Genomic DNA, 20,747 nt, shown 5'->3' with positions numbered 1-20,747 from the left:
TGAGTGGCTGTAAAGTCCCAAGACTTAACTGTTTTTAAAAACATGGAACATCTCACCTGGTCTACACTCTTGTATTTACCTGAGGGCTTTTACTGTACGTGCATTTGAATTTACACTTTTGTATTTCTGAAGTGCCTTCCATCTGCACATCTCAAAATGCTTCAACAAATATTGGTTTACCTCACAGTAGCCCAGAAAGAAGATTGAAAAATTCTGGCTTTAAATTTTTTCCCCCTAGAACTCCCGCCCCATGGTAGAGCCTTCACAATGGGGTGCTCCCCATCTCCCTAGCACCAGGAAGCAGCCCAGATCTTTGCTCTGACCCTGAGCTTAGGGCCACCCCAGAGGACACATGATTCAGACTCCTTTGCCTCAAAAACTGTGCAGATGGCACAGTCCAGGTCTGTCTTTAGGGCATAGGTTTTCATGGGATTTGTAAAAGAATGTTAACTATATTTTTCTCTATTTCTTCATTAGCTACAAGGTTTTCTCCTTAAAATTATGTTTAAAAAAAAGGTTTCATGGCTGTCTGGGGAGGCCTTTTTGTTTTTGCCCTTGTAGATGTAGCTAAGGGAAGCAGGGAAGGGGAAAGAAAAAGGAAAAGCCTTGTTTCCATGCTTTGGTAAGGAAAGAGAGGCAGAGAGAGAGAGTAATTTACCAAAGGTCACAAAAAGTGTGTGACTGAGTAGGAATAGAACACAGGACTCCTGTATCTAAAGCTATATCATCTTACAATGAGATAACTATCGTGCATTAGCAAGCTTGCTGTAACACTGTAGTGGAGACAAGACTGTGACGTTTTCACTGTGATGTAGGTAGATGAGGTCACGCCCAGGTGGGAAGCTATGCTGTTGGCCTCTAATACATGTTTTAAAAAATACCCTTTTTGGCAGTGAGGACAGACCTAGTTTCCCAGTTCTGTTTCTTTAGCCACCGACCAATCCTTCCGCCCATACACTGAACAGCTATTCAAATTCATATGCTCTTCCAAAATGTTCCAAATACCTCATTTTTGTTTTATATTTACTATTTTAAATTGAAGCCAAAAAGCATTTAAAGGGTTACCTCTTCTAGTATGATCTTATGCAGCATATGCTCCTTTGTCAGTATATGTATGACTTATTTAGGTTTTCGATAAGAATTAAAATTGAAATGCTGGGGAAGAATGCTCAGCCCAAACAACTAGGGTAGAGGAATAGAATAAAAAGACTGAAGCAGCAGTTCTACTCCAGGATATGGGCCAGAGCTGTGACCATGCGTCACTGATTCACCCACAGACAGCTTTGTGAGCAAGCACATCTGTACAGTTCATGGCTCCAGCAACAACGTCCACCCCTCTAAATGCAGTAACGCTGTGCTGTGAGTCATCTGCTACCCCCACCTTTAATCCATAATGAGTCAGTTCGCAAATATATTTGTCCAATTATCATAATCACCAAAAAGCAAGAAGTCATTCCTGGCTCGAGATATACAGGTGTGGATCTGCTCACCTCAGCTGTTGAGCACGTGAGCAACTGCTCAACAGCTGATTTTGTCCATGTGGCTATGCACAGCTGAGAAATTAATCTGCCCAGAAAACTGAAATAATCAACTACTGGGGCCAGGAGCCACCTCCACTATTGATTAGCAATGGGATTGCACTCCTGACCCTGCTCATGTTCGAACAGCATGCAGGAAAAACGCTCATTCTGGGAGAAAAAAGGTCAGTATAACATCAAGACCTATTGGGTCATTTAGACTGTCCATTACGTACATGAATTATGCTCCTCCTGCCATTAATAATGTTATGCCAAATAATGTTGTTGCAAATGCATCTTTGTTCAGAAATGAACATAGAGATTTACTGCCCGTTTAAAGTGACCCTTTGAATACACTTGTTTGTGAGCCTTCTCCCCTCTTTATATTGCCACTAAGGTACAGTGATGGTCTGTTGCACTGCCACGAGCTCTACTCCTGGTCTCAGGCTCTCTCCCTCCTTAGTGTTGTCTGGATATCAGGCTTTTTCAACCCCCAGTCCTGCCTCACAGGTAGGAAGCACATCACAGCTCATTAGTAATTTACTGCTACAGTAATTTTTATAATTACTGCCAGGAGGCCTCATTAAATTTGATCTAATGAATAAATATTGTATTTTTCAACGTGATTACCAGAACAGCTTAAGCTGAGTGCCATAAACAATTATTTTCCTCAATACGCAGTATGTCAGTGACTATTGATTTTTATTTTGTAAAGAATTTACTGTATTCATATCAATGGCTATTCAGTAACAGCTAGACCTCTAAAGTGTCAATTGTCAAGGAACAGATGGTTGAAACAAAAATTGGCGTCTCTGTTGCAAAAAGTAAAATACTGCTCATTAGTAAAGATAAAGGGATCATAGCTGTGTATTTTGGTGTCAAGGAAGAGTGCTCCACTGTGTTTGCACTCACTCTGTTCTAGCCCCTGACAAAGCAGTTTGGTTTAGTCTATTTTTATTTTATTTTAGCTTGTAAATCAGTGAAACTAAACAATGTGGGACCTAACAATGAAGGTAGAAGACCAACACTTGTGGGCTAACAATAACATAAGCTGTTTGATTACATCTAAAAGCTAACTAATTTAAGTGAAATTTTCTGCCTTGCTTACAGATTTAGAAGTACAGAAATATGGAATCACTACAACACATGTCAAGGCTATAAAGTAATCTTCTCTACTCTACTTTCTGCCATCATTTGAGCCCATTTCAACAATCCCTTTACAAGCCAATGCCCACAGTAAGGACATGTTAGTATATATGTCAAAGCACTTCAGCAAAGGAATTAAACTTAAAAAGGTCAGTTTTCGTCTATAACTGAGAGACAAATTAAAGAATATTTTCCTGTTTTCTTTCAACAAAGCACTGTCTAATGCAATTTTAATGTTGCCTCATGAAGTCTGTTACTTGCATCAGTATTTCATATAGCAAAAAAAAAAAAAAAAAAACATTTAAAAAAGAAAAATATTACAATAAATCCACAATAAATTAGTAGGGTGACGAGGTGCAGCTGATGTACCTAAAAGTTTTTTTTTTTTTTTTTTTATTGTCAATTTAAAATTGATAGTGTCCCTTTCATCCACACATTGGGACAATTTCAAAGTTGAGTCCAAGTAAATGCGAGGGAGTTTAAAATGATGCCTCTTGATACCTTCTACAAGTCCCCTTACTGCCAATGTTACATTAAATTAGATTTGATTCCTGTGGGCCAGATTCTGATTTAACTTACACTCCATTGATTGCAGTGGAGTTACTGATTTCTAAGTCAGAATTGCCCCACAGCCTAACTTACCAGCGTGTAAGTAAGACTCCCTTAGCCAAATTCAGAGGTGTTCTCTATCTATATATTCCAGCTCATTTGGTGCTACTTTTCTGAAGATACCTAAGAAGCCCAATTACAGACAGGATCTTAGGCTACACTCATCTACGTAAAAGTGTTACCCTTTATTTGCACTGGGGAAAAGTTTGAACTTAGGTCAGGCTTAGCTACCCAAAATTCAACCCCTTTTCCTAGTCAAGATTTTTCCTCACAGTTATGGTGCAAAAACAGATTATTAATATTAAAGTGTGACACAAACTTACATGTTGTAGAAGTCTAGGAGACCAGTAAGACAAGTAGGATACCTAGACAGAGTGATTCAATTCAAAAATCTTGTTTGTAATGCAGTCTACCATATCCCGTAAAAATGAATGATCTTTAGATAAAACACACTGAACAATGGAGGTCACAAAGAAATACAAAGATGAGTTTACTCAGCTTGCTAGAGACGGGGCATAGGTACATGGCCTGTACTTGAAAGGTGAACAAAATATTAAGGGCATTATTTCCAGGTTGAAGGTGGAGGGACTTTCAGCCTTGACAAAAATATCATTAAGCTGAGAGGGGCTGACTTTTAAGAGGGCCTCAACTCTGCAAATACAAGTTTGCATTCAAACTGTAAAGCAGGGGTATTGAAACAATTTTGGCAGGGGGAGGGGAAGGGTGCTGACAGCCATTGAACCAAAATTCTGTAAGATAGAAATGACATCAAGCCAGGGCATGCATCAGCACCCCTCGTTCCAGCACCTATGCATAAACAGGAGAAGAGCTTATGGAAGATATGCTTTAGCCAAACACAAGTTATTGGGGTCATTACAGGGTGAAATTCTCGGACCTGTGTTATAATGGAGGTCAGCCTAGATGATCTAACGATCTCTTCTGGCCTTTAACATCTCTGAATACATGATTGTACCTGCAAATCAGGTTGGCATCCCTGGACATAACTGCCACTACTGTAGTATCTGAGCATCTCACTAAATTTAATTTAGTTGTCCATACAACACCCTTACGAGATAGGGACGTGCTTATTTTCCCCACCTATGGCTCGCAGAGCTGTGAAAAACTGTCCCCCCCTTAACATCGTAGTTAGGGCAACCTCGCCCCCAGCATAGCTGCAGGTAGGTTGCTGGAAGGATTCTTCCGTTGGCCTAGCTACTGCCTCTCAAACAGATGGATTAACTACATCAACAGACAAACCCTTCTGTCGATGTAGGAAACATCTCTACTACAGCAGCAAAGCTGCAGCGCCATAGCTGTGCCATTATAGCATAAACATGCCCTCAGAGACTTGCCCAAGATCATGCAGGAAGTCTGTGGCAGAGCGGGTATGTAGACTGTGCCCAGAATTTTTTGCGGGCCTAGTCATCAGCAAGACCCTGAGCTTGCAGGAGCAGTTTTGTACCCACAGACAGACAGACAGACACAAATTAGAGCTTGATTACTTAACCAAACGAAGTTATAATTGTAGCAAGAGTTTTGGACCCTCACAACTGTACACTCGTTACAATTTCAGCATTATAACTAATCACCTTCATTTCCAAGAAAATTAAGTTAAAAAACAAACAAAAAGCCTTCACCATATTAAGGCTTCCCTACAGGAAAAAAGCAGGAATGTACATTAAGATGGCAGATGTGAACAACCCTTTCCTAAATCCAAAGAAAACAACACAGTGTGACCATTTCTCTTTAAGTGTACAAAAAAGAAAACGTGACTTTGACAGTATTTTTTTCTTGGGGATTCCCGGTCAGCACCAGTATTCAACCGATCACCCAGGGGTGGCCAAACGTACGGGTCCTTCAAGCCACCTACCACAATCTTGCGAGCTGGGGCACCCTGCCAGGGCTAGAGGCTTCAGCCCCGCTCCTGCTGAAGCCCCGAGCCCTGGCAGGTACACCCTGAGCAGCTGAAGCCCTGAGACCCGCTCCTCCCCTCTGGGCAGAAGCACCTACCCCACGGCCCTGCTGCAAGGCAGAGGTCCTGAGCTCTCCAGCACCCCCCCCCCCGCCCCGCCAACATCTGGTAGGTAAAGGGGAGGGTATGGGGGTGGGTGCTGCAAACTCCACTTTAACTGTATAAGAGCCACACGCGGCTCACAAACCAAAGGCAAAAATAGGCTAGAGCACTAAAAACTGTAATTTCTCCCATTGTAAATGTGGTTAATAAGCTTTATGGAGGGAGACTCCAGCAAGATTGCAGCCAAAGCACTTAAAAATTCATTCTGTTTTACAGAGAAGCTCTATGTTTAATTGGGGACTAGCACTAGAACAGATCCTCTCACTAGAACTAGATTGAATTGTTTTGAGTGCCCGCTGTAACATCAAATACTTCACATTACTTTTGGGCTCGTGCCAGAAAAGTTGCAAGGCTGAGTTTTGCAATACCTAATGAATAGTTATATTATATTAAAGTTAATGTTTAAAATTAAATATACACAAGTTAAGAAGGAAGGTACTGTACATCTGGGGTCCGGCTTGAGTTATGAGAGATTACAGGTATCAGTTACAAGGATCACGAGATACATACATATCACATAACCAGCACAGACCCAGATTTGGGTGCGGGGGTTTTTAAAGCTTCAGTGGATAAGTGGGCTCGGGTACACCACCCATGGAATGTATAAAGAGTACGAAGTGGAAAATCTTCAGCAGGAGAGAGGTCGAAAGGAACCTACCCCACAATACCTTAGTCGTTCTGGCACTTACTTGAAGACCTGGGTTCAAGCCCCAGCATCAGATCAATCAGAGCAGGATTTGAATTTGGGTCTTCCACATATACCCCCAGGAGTGCCTAATCATTAGTCTGGGTGACACATCTCACGCCTGACAAGATAGGCAAGGGGAACGCCAAGTTTGAAAATCCTGCTTCAGGGCCTGTGGGGCTTTGGCTTTTGCAAGAGCTATGAGCACCTCATTAGCTGTGGGATACTGTCAGTGCTTAGGTGACTTTATACAAGCCTACTGCTGGGGACAGGCTCAGGGAGCAGCTGAGAAGTCATTTTGAGTACCACAATGGCCCCTACTTTTGTGGAGCGGGACCTTAGTAACTAATTAAAACACAAGATATTCAGTTTGTGTTTGTATGTTCACTTCAGCATCACTGTCAAAAACAAATGCAACTTTAACTTCGAAGTGATTAAGAATCCATACAGCCTAAATTAAAATATTTACAGGCACTCCCTAGGACATTCAAGGGGAACATATAGCTGGAACTCATTCTGAAAGCATCAGAACCAGAGAGTCCTGTTATTTTTGTGAGCACTATTTCCAGTGACAGAGAGATGCTAAGAAACATGTATGAATGCCCAGTTTATACAACAAAACTAAGAGGCTCCACTTACATGTAGGCATTTTCATTTAAAAACTAAGGAGAGGTCCACAGAACATTGGGTGTGTGAAGAAACTGAGTTAGCTTGGCACAGACTTAATTAAAACTTTTTAATATGTGCTGCAGCCTGCAGTGAGTGTGGAAAGAGGTCACTTTTAAAGTGAATAACAGGGCACATCTACTCAGAGTATTAGCGCACAGCAAGCTGAGGGGTAAATCTACTGTACTGGGCTTTTCTCTCATTGGCTGTGTGGACCCTGGTACTGCACAGAGTAAGTTCAATAGAATGCTTTGACCTATGGGTATGGAACTTTTAGTGTGCAGTAGCACACCAGACCTGAAGAAGAGCGCTGTGTAAACTTGTCTCTCTCACCAACAGAAGTAGGTCCAATAAAAGATGCCCCCTCACCCACCTGGTGTCTCACTGCAATTGCAGTTATTCCCATTCCACTTCTTTCTATACTGGGCCCAGTTTCACTCGTGTTGGGGAGGGGAAACACTATACTAATGAGCAGTGCCCAGCTCTGGTACAGCACTCGTATATTCCTGTTTGCTGGATGCATACTGTACAAATGCACTATTACTTAAAATTAAACGGTCTAGCAATTGATACACAAGTAGCAATAATAGTTTTTTGCATACAAACTAAAACAATGTCACCTTCTACTACAGTAAACAAAGCCAAGTCTTGTATTGGCTTAAGGATCAGAGTTTATACAACTTGCAGCTTTATATACAAGCCACAAGGGAAGCTGCATCTTTGGGGGCAATGTCACTGCATGTATAATTAGGAAGACTTCTCTAATCAAATGGCTCTCACACCAATAGCTACACATGGTATCTTATAAAAAGTGGAAGCAGTTCTGTTTTGAGAATGAGTACTTGGGCCATGTATTTAGTTGATATTTTTCTTTAATTCTGCAGTAAACTTTAGCATAAACATTAACCCAACCAGCAACAACAACAACAAAGCAAGCATGCACAAGACAACCTAAGTAAGACTGAATGTTAACAAAAAAATGAGGCAGAAACTCTTGGCAAAGCTTTTATTATCAAAATAAAATTTTGTACAGAAGCACTTCATAGATCAGATGACCCAGTTACAGCATTTATTCACATGATATGTTTAAGGTGGGAATTAAGGACTTGTCTTAATACCAACCTTTCAGACATACTTACACAGATTAGCAACCCAAAGGCAGGTATGGCAATTAGAAGGTCATCTGAATTATCACAGCACATATATTCCCAAAGTTCCCTCTTCATAAAATGCAAAAGATCAACCTTAGATTTTGACCAAGAAGGAAATATTCACTCTATTTAGGATGAGAGTGTTATCCACCTTAGACTATACATCAGTTCAAACTTTGACATAATTAAAAGAAAACGTTTGGAGGAGGGATGGAGATTTTCAGAGATACACAATGACAGTGGGAGTTGTTGGATGCCTAATTGCCTTTGAAAAGTCTCATTCTAGCTTACTATAGTTCCTTGCTGCAGTATGAGGTGCTGAATTGTGGTAAGGGGCAAAAACCACTAGAGAAAAAAGTTGTTGCATAAAATATCCCACTAGCAGAAAGATCCAAGACCATATCTAGTGCTATGGCTCAACAAATCCAAGATGATTCTAGTTGGGATTGATCTCATTTATAATATTACATTCTAAGTCTTCATTAACTGTACAGGTTCAGCCGATGTAGTGCTCTTTCCATTGCTTTGAGTATACAGTGGTCTCATCCATGCAGCACACTAGATCTTTTCAACATTAAGTTCTTGCTTTTAGCTGTACTTATAGTTCATTAATCATGTCATGCAAAATAACTTTCTACAGCTAGGCTGAGACCACTTTAAGTGGGAATACAGCTAGACTGTGCTCAGAAGCAGGCAACAGCATGTGTGAATGCTACCAAAATATATTCAACCATTACATCTGCACTCCTAGACTATTACTTTTTAGCCATTAGGGAAAAGGGTTGTAAGTCTCATTTAATACCCCATCAGTCAGGATATTTAATTTCTTTTAAAAAGACTTTGTTATCCGAATCTGAGCTGCACTACATAGCTACATGTGTTACGTACAAGACAGGGTCCAGCCTAACTATGGGCTTTGAAACCACTGGCGCCTAAAAAATAAATGAAAATTCAGGCTCCAGTTCCAAATGGCTAGAAACCATTTGTCCATAAAGTTCTAAAAGCAGTACATATGATTTATTACATTTGATCTTGAAACCTCATTTGTGACTGATTAAATAAGCTTCTCAAACTGACCTTCTGCCTGTATGCCAAATTGAGGTCTTGCACTTACATACTAGTACTGTCTCACTATTCACCTTGCACTGATGCAGCATCACTATTGGCAGCAATAGTGGAAATACTAATATAAACACGGTGCAGTCATTTTCCATCACTGTTGTCAACCCACATTATCATTGCCACCATTGCTATTATCAGTGGAGCTGCACCAGTACTAGTTCAGTGAGGAAAAGCGCAGCTGCCCTAGAAATTTTCAGCAGTGTTCCATGCTCACATCACAAAGGAAGATACCATGAGAGCCCATCAAGATTTTTGACTACTCAAAATAGTCTTTCAATTGTATTTTTGCCCATTTTGTCACACTGGAACCTTAAACATTTAGATTAATTCCTTATTTATGCAGCATTTTTGGCCCCACTGTTTTGCACTTCTGAGCACTCTATAAAACCAAATGCTGGAAATCTAAGCATTGTAAAGAAGTTTTTAAAACAATCTCAATTAAGTTTTTCCTCTTTAAACTTGAGGGACTAGTGATGATTTTGGAGTTGCTAATTTTAAAGCAGATCTATCACCGCGCATAAAAGTTTTCAGCTTCTATTTGCTACTGTTACTCTTCCTGAAATAATCTTAAATTTTAATGAGACAGAAGTTAACCAGTTTCACCAGACAAAGGAGTAACATCTACATTTCCTCTTGGTTCCATGAGCGAAACAGCTATTAATATTTTAAATGCATTTAACATTTTCAATAACTGTTAACTGTAGATAAAAACTGCAACAAGGGCAACTGTGTGAACAAGACACTATCAGTTTAAAGCCAAGTCAAGTCTCACTTCCCGTTCCAGGGAGGAGTTGGGGGGGGGGAGGGAGTGGACACTAGCCAGACTGTGTAAGAACAGGAAGGGGAAAGAAAGAGCCTATCCAACAATATTTAAAGGACTCAACATGATTTGCGGAAAACCTATTGATTATCCTGGAAAATCTTTGTTGCCTTTTACCTGAAAAAAAGAAAATGCTGATCACCCTGGGATTAAAACCCTCAGCTGTTTGAACAATTAACTGCACACGAAGTCTGACATGGATGAAAGACCACATGACTATAGAAAGGTGCCCCTGACAACCCATCACAACCTCAATCTTCCATTTCAAGTTCACGTTTCAGACTGCAAAATACAAAGAGGAACCAGTTTTAGTTTCAAGAAAAGCAGATTGATCCATTAAAGAATTTGATTTCTATTCAGTTTAGATACAGTTTGGAAGCTGTGGGAATAAGTAATAACTGAACTTCACTGCCAGCAGAATAAGTACTTAGTGTTTACACTGGATACCACTTTACACATTAGTAAGTAGTAAAAATCAATTCCCGTGAGATCCTTCTGAGATCATCTCAATTTCACAGATGACAGGTCTGAAGATAAAGAGATTTACCTAAGACTTCAAAGCAATTCAGTGGAGAAGCCAGGATTTCTCATTCCTGACTTTCAGACCCTCGCCTAACCCACAAAACTGGACCATTCAAAAAAAAAAAAAAAAAAAGCAATTACCTGTTTAAGTAAGCATGAACATTGTTAAAGCCATGATACTTGGCCAAATAAACCAACACACCAGTAGCACACCGGCCATCCCGCTGTCTGCAGAAGCTACAATTGCAGATTCCACGACAAGGTGGGCAGCGCCAGTTCTAAAGAAAAATAAGACATCTTTTAAAGAAACTGAAATCTCAGAGATTCCTCACCCCACCCCTTTCCCTCTCTGGCACTGGCTCAAAACAATTCCATGCTAGCACAAATGCTGTCAAGAGATGCCAACAAATGCTAGTGTTTGTGAGTAAAGAGTAAGTTTTCCAATGTGCTAGCCATCTTCTGTACTTTCAATGGAGCACCCCAATTTCCCCCCCCTCCCTTCCAGACCCAACATAGTGACAATTATCTCTCTGTTCAAGGCAGCTGGCTGAACTCCTGTGCTGTAGCTTTCTGTAGGATGAGAGGCAGCATTCTTTTCCCTACAACACGGACACTAAAGCCAGACAAAAGTGAAACCACTTTGTTTTGATAATTCAATAGCTTGAAGTTCAAGAATATGCTTTAGTGGCTGCACTGCTTCCATAATTGATAGTTATTACCATAGTAGCTACAGGAACTGCGTGGTACCATGAGGTAGGAGTGGCAAGGGAAACTTTAATGGCACGGGCATTCGCGAAACCCCTGCGCAGGGACAAGTCTTTCGCAATCTGTTGGAGCTGTGCCACTGTCTATAAATGTTCTCTGAAGCAAAGAAACTGGACCCTGACTCTCCCAACTCCCAAGTTAGCACTGTAACCACTGGGCTCTACAATCAGTCTGTCTCTGGCCCAATGACCATTTAATTATTTATGCATGGTAGAACAGATCCAAGAGGAGAAAATGAGAGGGACCCACCCAGAATACTCAACAGCCCAGTGGTTAGGCACTCATGTGGGTGGTGAGTGACCCAAGTTCAAGTCCCTGTTCCATCAGACAGAGCGGGGATTTGAACTTGGGTCTCCCACACTCTGGATGAGTGGCTCCCCACTCAGCATGCTGGTATTTGTGAATCCCATTCTCCCCATGCATTGTATAGAGAGCCTGGGCACTAACTCAGGATTGTGAATTACACAAGGTGACAGGATGCATACGAGCTCAAGTCTCCACTGTGAACCCCCACCCACGATGCTCTGACATATATTTAAAGGCAAAAGTGTGCATGTACGACAGTATTAAAAGGCATTAAAACACAGCTCAACCTCCAACATCCTATCTTCAGTGTTAACTACGATTCATCGCTCCATGAACAGGGCTCCCGCTATATTAAGCATGATAAACCCTGTGCCCACATTAAATTATCTTACTGGATCCAGCAATGCAGTCCTGACGTCTTCCCCATATCGATTGCGAAGACAAGGTCCACAGAACTGACCTCGCACACCTACACAGTCTGGGTTACGACAGTTTGTTTTTGTGTCTATAGTTTTTTGGCGACACTGATGACAAGTGGATCCCTACAACAACAAACAGGAGTTCAGGAGACAAGAAAGCCAAGAGAGGTAGTTTAGTTAACAAGAACGCACATTAAACAACCAACCCATCCCTTGCAACATGGTTTGGGTCTTTGCATTAGTACTTCTTCCAAGACTTGACATTCTTAAGGACAACCCAAAAGAGGGTGTAAACAAAGAGAAAGCTAGCCTAACATACTCAATCTGCATTTCTCTGATTTGCAATACACTTACCATCACCTGGTTATATACTTTATCTCGGGCAGTTTCACAAATATTATCCAACTCTTCCTCTGTTATTTCTTCCACTGGACGCACTATGTGAGGAAGAGCCATAGCACCAGGGCGACTTCTCCTGGGAGTTCGAATCTCTTGCTGGAGGGTGCGGAAGAATCAAAATCTAAGCTTTTATTTTATGGTCATAACATTACTGCCAGCAGAAACCCCACACAAACAAGGGCAGAGAATTTCAAAGCCGTCTAAGGGATTTAGATATGTATCTTCCACTAGAGTTAGCAGACGAGTATTGAGTTAATGGGATGCTTTGAAAAACTCAATTCAGGTCTCCAACTTTAGTGCTAGAAATGTAACAGAACAAAAATCAAATGCTATTTGATCTTTTTTTAGCTCCTACTGCAGTGGAGAAAGTGACCATTCCTCCATCGTGATAATCAAAATAAAATAAAAAGGTAATTGTGCAACACATTCCATTTTTTCCCATACCTCCCATTAGCCTCAGTGTGGATTGGAACACCAGATAGCTCTGCATGAGCTTCTAACTCTGCCAAAGAGACCAACAACCAGGCTTAAGCTGAACTTATTTGAATAACCAATACTGAATTATATTTTTAAAGTTTCCCCAATTAATGTTCTACTGTAAAAGGCCAACACATTAAACATACCTCTGAGTACTCATCAGATAGCTTTCTTCTCCTCACTAAGCTGTACCTGTCATCATCTTCCTCCTCTTGTAAAGGAGTAGGTGGCCCATCAATCAGGGACCTGGATCTTGTGTGAGGCCGAGAAATTCGGTCTGGGTTCCTCCTTAAAGCATTTTGGGGAAACGAGCTTCTTGGAGCCCGTTTTGGTCGCTGGAAGAAAAAATTAGTTAAACAAAGCCCTTTGCCCCTAAAGGCAAACAAAAACAAAATAACGTAGTTTCTAGTATGGAAAACCGAGTACAATTACTACATTGCTGGTAAATTCACCTTTGCCAGTCAACAAACTGTAGAAACATACAAAGCCCCAAGCAGCAGTCAGTGCCTACAACAATTCACTTGTGTAAACATAAGAGTCTCAATGAGGTTAGACAGGTTTGTCTGTTTTATGGAAAAGCATATATTTTCAGTAGGATTCTAAGTGCCTTAATAATCAATCAAATAAATAGCACTTTAATAGTACTTTTCAACATGTTTTATTTAGAAGGGCATATTATCTTTATCCCCATTTTACAGATAGGGAACTGAGGCACAGCAAGGGAAAAGGACATGCCCAAGGTCATACAAGCAAGTTGTTGGTAACGCCAGGAGTAGAATCCAGGTACTCCTGACTCCCCATCCTGTGACCCACTCACTGGGACATGCTGCCTCCTTAAGTAGATTGATATTGTAGCCCTAAAACATATAGATGGACCCACACTAGAATCTGGATTCAAGCACTTTCAAACTGTACATGACATTCAGACCTGACCTTTGAAGCTTAAGCCCTTCCCCCCACCTTTCTCCATTATTTCTGTAAATACATATTTAGAAAAGGGGTTTTGTTTTGTTTTATGGCTTTAATTTGCCTTTGATATGGACACTTCCAGGTGTCTATGACTCGATATGTTGTTCAGTTTTTATAGAACGGCAAATCAAAAGGGAATTGCACAACTAGGATGATTGTTTTAACAAGTAATAAAATTCTGAACAACTGGACTTTGATTTACTTGGTCTATTAAGCTTTTTATTTGAAAGGGTTTTTTTGTTTTTTTAAATCAAAAGTAGATACACTCAGATGATTGAAGTATAAGATAAACAGAAATTTCTACTTACTGGGCTGGTAGTTGTCAATGATCTTCCGCCAGTGAAAATACCAGGGACATTTTTTAATTCAGCCATTAGTTTTGCAAGCTAGGGAACAAAAGAAAAACATACTGTCTTAAAAAAGAGTTTATGTGCTATTACAGGCTATTAGATTAGGGCAATTGCCTAGAAGTACAATTACAGTCATATTCTTTGAATTTTACTTTTATGTCTTATTTTTATATCCTGGTGCCTGAAAGTGGGTTGAAAATGATGCTTAGGCTTAATAGGCTGCCAGCCTAAACATGGAACAAGGCTTTAGAATACACAGATGTCTGCTGAAGAACCTATTTCAGTATGTGGCTTTTCACGTGCCAGTGAATGTGCAGTATCAGGGCTCTAAATTTCTGTTAATGCATTCACATCACTCCCATTAATGTTAACTTATATAAGAGAAGAGAACTGCATGGAGATTAGAAGTCAAGGAGAAAAATTAATTGAAGAACTTTCCTGCATACCTACCATTGCTTTGTTTTCCTTTATATTTAAAGCTCTTTTCTCTAAGAATTTGGGGCCCTTTTCTTCAGAGTCAGAATCCAGAGCAGATGGTTGTATTTCAGGGGGTGATGCTATTTCGCTCTTTCCCCTTTTAGACCTTCGAGTTGGAAACTTCATAGCCACTTTCAGAGGAATCGAGCGTCTCTCACGTCTCCTATATTGCAACTTCTCCTTAGCACGTAAATCATTTTCCTTAGAGTCTGACTCCAATTTCTATCAAAAACCAATATTGTTGTTTATGAATGACACTGGATTGCTGTATGTTTAGTTTGACAAGTAAGTTTATTTAAAAGAAGGACACCAACCTGAAATCCAGGTTGGTATATTTTTTTTAAAGGTTGGGCACTACTACCTATGAAACCCCCTGACAAGTTTTGTGGTTTTACAGAGTGCTCAAATACACAGAAAGATAGAGATTAGTTTCACTCGTAAGTCTAGTTAGTAAAAATATTTCAGAGAAAAATGTCATTTGAGTTGGTATGCTTTAAGGGCCCAATCCTGCAAGTTAATCCACATGGGTGTACAAATCCCCGACTATGGTTCTCAGTGCAGGGTCAGGCCTAAGTTTGTAAACTACAAAGAATTCAATGGCTACAGAAACAAGATCACTAGCAAATTGTAACTTACTCACAGGACTAGCCAGCGAGACAAATACAGCCCCAACTCAAGTAGCCATTGAGACAATTATGGTCCCAAATCAAGCATTTTATCAGCTTAGTGTTCTGATGCTGTTCACAACTGTAATGAGAATTTAGTAGTGATGCCAATGAAGATAGTTATTCTATTTTTTGTTTGCTTAATTATCCACTTGGTGACATGTCTTATCTTACTTTAACCAAAATAAAGTTGCTTCCATCTAGGACTAACCTGTCTAACAGACACCCTGCTGTGGACCATTAGTACTTCTTTTTCTACTTGTCAAGGCTCAAACTGACAATCCCATTTTCTATAATTTTGTATTAAGCTTGATATGTGGTTCTTGCTCACCAATTTTCATGCTGTTATTGCTTGTCCCTGCCCTTTTCTTGAATATCTGTGCCTGCTTTGTCACTGTTAGTTCTCTTTTTACTATTTATTATTTAACTTAGATGTGTACTCTTTCCACAAGAAGAGCACCTACTCTTTTCTCCGGACATCCCTTGACATCATACTCCAATAACCCATGTTACATGCAATATGAATATATTGCTCTCTGCAGTGCTCAATATTTACTCTTGGGCTATTTTTAAGCAATAAGCCCGCTATAATGTTTTGCAGTTGATTAAAAGTAGAATTTCCCCCCTTCTACCATCTATTGCTATTTCTACGTTGCCTACAAAGTGTAGAATTTCCTGTACGGTTTCCTGTTATGCTGCACAAGTGCCATGAAGACCTGTATCATGTCATGCTAGCTCACAGATTCCAGCAAATGATGGCCATCTTGTCCAAACAGTTTTAAAAGAAAATACAAGATGCTCATGAAGAGAGTACATCCAATAAACAATGTTTCAATCTGTACTAGCGATTTTAAAATTAAGTAAAGTTATCTGGCAAGTGTCCTAGAGGCTGTAACATTTCAGTAATTAGTAACATTTCAGTAATTAGTAATTACTTCAACTTTAAAACTAGTGAGTTAATTTGCATATCTCACCAATACATTTTGAATCTCACTTTCTGAAAAACCACAGAACGAATCATCATCCGAGTCCTCACAAAAAATTTTAGCCAGTTCTTCTGTGATATCTGACCTAAACTTTCGTTTCTGTAAAAAGAATAAAAACACTTTTTTTTTAAAAAGACCCAATTTTTCATGAACCATGCAGACAGCAAATCACATTTACAAGTGCACTACAAGAGAATAGTTATTGTAACAAAGAAAACCAAATGGTTCGGGGATTTACAAATGGTTTCAGAGCTGTTATGGCAAATCATCAGACATGTTAGTTTAAGCGACATTTCAAAGAATAGAATAAATAGCTAATCTGCCTCCAACAATTACTACCTAGAAGCACAAGCAAAAAGTGAAATGAAATTATAGTGCATACTGTAGATTCATAGCTACTGTATAGAAATGTAAGCAAAGCAAGCAGTTTTAAATCACACATGAAGCATTTGGGACATTTTCAACACAGCACATTCAGTTCTGTTTATTCGTGTACTGTACTTACGGTGTTTGCAAAATTATCAGAACCAAAACTGTCACAACTGTCATCAGATGATGACGTTTCCATGGGGATCAATTTCATATTTCGGAATGCTATGAAGTTCTTCTTTCCTGAAAGGTCTGCTTGCTGCAAGGGGAGGATGACAATACTATTAAAATGTGAAATTTGCTACAGTACACTAGCTTTTAAAAGTGTGTTTATAAAGCTTAATGTGGTTGTATTTGCAGATGTGCAGTACACTTGTATCCATTCAGTACACCATCAGCACTGAAAAGAGACAAGAGTAGAGCTCTCAAATTAAAACAGAGTAGTTTCTGCTCTAATGCATTTCTGGTCACTAACTTAAGTGATTTATCCTTGGATATTAGAAATGTTTCTTCTTCTTCTGACAAATAATAGCTTTTGTGAAAAATCACACCAAAATAAGTCACACCCCTTCTTCTCAAAGTCCTTCAAGTTTTACTTTGTGTTGAATCTTAGAAATCACCATTTTAGCTTGTAGTTTAATTTCTGAAATCAAATACTAATCAACTAAATTTCTTTAAAGCATAAAAAAAAAACCAGAAAAAGAACACCAGAACAACTGCTTTAGGGACAATGGCTTATTATTTCATTAGGTACCATCATTGGGTTGTAATGTCTTATCTTTTGGTGGCCTTTAAATTTATCCTTTTCCTGGGAACCTCACATATCCTCAGTAAATATGGTTTAAGATTCTGAGTTGTAAATGGAGACCCATATCTGTACCAATATTTATACACACTACACCACACAACAGTTACTGCACCGTGATCAGTGATTGATGTGGCTCGTGCCAAAATGAAAGAACTCTTATGGTTACTAGCAATTCATAGGCCAACCTCATTGAGCCCAAAATATTTAAGAAATCTCTTTAAAATGTAGCAACACAGAGAGGTTTAAAGCTATGTGCTGTCTGCACATGTTGGATATTGCATACTCTTGCCTGAGCCATGAGATGGTAATCTAATTTCTAACAGCACTGTAGAAACTATTACCACCCCCCCCCCCAGTTCTGAGTTTGAAATTTGCACCAACATGTAGACCAATCTCTCTCTTTCCTCACAATTAGACACAGCTATTTGCTTCCACCTGGATAATAGCTACTACTTTTCTAATCCTGCCAATGGAGAGAATAAGGCTATGTCCATGCTACAGCAGCCCAGCTATGGCACAACAGCTATAGCACTGTAGTGTAAACATGTGGTACAGCAATGGAAGGGGGGTTTCCATCACTTTGTAATTAATCCCCCCCACCAAAAAGTGGTCAATGGAATAATTCTTCTATCAATCTAGCAGTATCTACACTGGGGTTTAGGTCACTTTAACAACATCTCTCTCACCCCTGAGGGACATAGCTAGTCAATTCAAATTTTAGGTGTAGACCAGCCTAAAACTTCTTCCTTTAACACTATTAATCAGGTTTCACAGTGGTAGCCCTGTTAGTCTGTATCAGCAAAAACAATGAAGAGTACTTGTGGCACCTTAGAGACTAATAAATTGGTTAGTCTCTAAGGTGCCACAAGAACTCCTTGTTGATTTTACTCTATTAATCATCCTCCAATGTAGTATGCTTCCACCCCAATTAGACACTTTGCACTTCCACCAAAACCCCACCCTTTAGAGACACTATTGTCTTTCAGTAAAGGTAAAAGTAGGTTTGCAGAGAAAAAGCAAAGTAGGTATCAGCTAAGTATCGAGTCAGATGTGAACCTTTTACAAAACCCCAAGGGCAAGATTTTTTGTTTGTTTTTAAGACCAGCAGCATTCCAAAAAAAACTTACATTACACTCTCTATGGTGCAGAGCAGACACTGCACTAGATAAGCATAGGACAGCCTGAAAAGTCCACAACAATCAACACACTATTCTGTTTGAAGGGACCAGAGTTTCAACTGTCTCCCCAAATTGTGCCAGAAGCACACGTTGCAGACACATCAGTTAGGTCCCGTTTACACCACAAGATGGAACCCTACTGCGTGTCAACCAGGTCACCCCAACATGGTAGTGGCTGCAGTGCTATGAGAAAGAGAAGTGAACCTGACCATCTTCACTGTAAATCCTTTGTTTTAACCATCCCAGAGTAGTGAGGGCTTGTTTGACAGCAATGTGGTTAATTACAAGGTTATAAACCACAAGTGGCACACACTGCACCAAGATGCAGAGCAAGACCAGGGAAGCCACACCAGTGCAAAACAAATCCAGTAGACATAGAGAGACTTTATAAAGAGCAGTTTTTAACCTGGCAGTATTTCTTCCCAACACAGTGGGGAACTGGGGACACTGGGCTCTCCTCCAGTGAGCGATCCCCGGGGCTTTAGCCTGGAAAGCTCTCCTCCACCCAGACACTGGGAAGGCCGCGGCTTTGCATGGAGACACGTCCTACTCCAACTGGGAGACTGCAGGCACCCTTGTTTTGATGGAGAGAGTCTAAAGACCTTGTTTAGATTTCGCAAATCTCAGGGACCCCAGGCAGCAACCCCTGAAGGGCAGCGGCTGGGGCAGAAGAAGGGAGCAGAGCCTGGCGGGAGGCGAGTTGGGAGCAGGCGCCGCCGAGCCTGGCAGGCAGCACAGGGCGGGGTGCAGGAGCAGACATGCGGGCCCCAGGCTCAGCGTGCCAGCCGGGACACGCGGCAGGGCTGCCTGCCACCTCCACCTTTCCCGGAGGGTCCCTCGTGCAGCCGGGAAGGCAGCAGGCCTGGCCACGGGGCTCTCCGCCATCGACGCGAGTTTGGAAGAGTCCAGGCGGACCCACGGCGCAGACTGCCCCGGAGGATCCGCTGTCGGAGCGCCGCCGCCACGGCCCCCACCTGCAGGGACACCCGGGCCGGTGAGCGGCATCCTCCACCCCCACAAAACAGGGTGTCGCGTGTTTCCATGGGGCCACGTGTGTGTGTGGCGGGAGGGGGGCGGGAATTGCTGGGCCGTCACATCCAGCCGGTGTACACCGGCGCCCGCAGCCCACTCCGCTTACCCCTACTTCACCGCCTACAGCTTCCTGCATCCCGCCCTGCTCAGCCCCCTTCCTCCAGTCTGCAACTCACTGCACCTCCCGCCCCTCAGCCTCCCTCCTGGAGCGCCTGCAGCCAGCCCGCCCCGCTCAGCCCCCATCCGCCAACGTGGGCAACTAACTGCATCCCCCACACACCTCATTCAGCCCCCTTCCTCCGGCGCGTGCAACTCACCGCACCCTCTGCCCCGCTCAGCCCCCTTCCACCGGCGCCTGCAACTCACCGCACCCTCTGTCCCGCTCAGCCCCCTTCCTCCGGCGCATGCAACTCATCGCACCCTCTGCCCCCTTCCTCCGGCGCGTGCAATTCACTGCAACCTCTGCGCCACTCAGCCCCCTTCCTCCAGAGCGTGCAACTCATTGATTGCACTCTTAGCCCCCTTCCTCCGGCGTGTGCAACTCACCGCACCCTCTGCCCTGCTCAGCCCCCTTCCTCCGGTGCGTGTAACTCACTGCTCCCTCTGTCCCGTTCAGTCTCTTTCCTTCAGTGCCTACAGTTCACTGAACCCCCCCCCCCCCCAATCCTCCAGAGCCTGCAATTCATTGCACACACACCCCCTTTCTCCAGCGCGCGTTCAGCCCTGGGCCCCGTCCGCCACTCACTCGCATGCCGAAGGGATCCATGCTACCAGCTGCAGGGCGCAAGCGGTTCTTGTAAAGGCTAGTCATAGTTGGGTAGCCCGGGTGCGATCCGGGCAGCGTGCGCTAGACTGGGAAGGTCGGGAGGAAGCTGCAAGCTCGCGCCAAACCAACTCGGGACTGTCAGGGGGGCGGGGATTGGGGGCACCTTTCCCGCGTTTGAGCCCGAGTCCTGGAAGGTGCAGGCAACACCCCTCTAGGAGGGGACCCCTTACTGCTCCCCCGTGCAATAGACAGCCTGCCCCCTGTGCAGAGATCAGCACAGGGCTCCGGGGAGCGCAAAGAGGGGGCGAAAGCAACCTCTAGTATTTTTTTCCTGCAGTGGAAGTTGTGGTACTGTAAGGGCCTAATTCTGTGGCGCGAAATGCTCCCTGTAGCAAAGCGGTAGAATTTGCATATGGGGAGGGGGAGGGGGAGGGCAGAGCCGTCTGCAGGCTCGCCTGTCGTGCACGTG

General features: G+C 42.1%; 1 protein-coding gene across 1 annotated transcript; it reads right to left on the bottom strand.

The window, feature by feature from the left end:
• Positions 1-10,041: 10,041 nt before the first annotated feature.
• On the bottom strand, positions 10,042-20,323 carry CDCA7 (cell division cycle associated 7). Its single transcript, XM_065413698.1, has 10 exons — positions 20,258-20,323; positions 16,631-16,753; positions 16,114-16,224; positions 14,448-14,696; positions 13,956-14,033; positions 12,825-13,013; positions 12,157-12,297; positions 11,776-11,925; positions 10,454-10,590; positions 10,042-10,072 (listed from the first exon to the last, which is right to left on the bottom strand). The coding sequence occupies exons 1-10, from the start codon at positions 20,321-20,323 to the stop codon at positions 10,042-10,044; spliced, it is 1,275 nt and encodes a 424-aa protein (XP_065269770.1).
• Positions 20,324-20,747: the final 424 nt, after the last annotated feature.

Source organism: Emys orbicularis, chromosome 11, assembly GCF_028017835.1.
Source record: "Emys orbicularis isolate rEmyOrb1 chromosome 11, rEmyOrb1.hap1, whole genome shotgun sequence".
NCBI classification, from domain to species: Eukaryota; Metazoa; Chordata; order Testudines; family Emydidae; genus Emys; species Emys orbicularis.
Note: the sequence above shows the minus strand (reverse complement) of the source record. Positions and strands in the feature narration are given on the sequence as shown.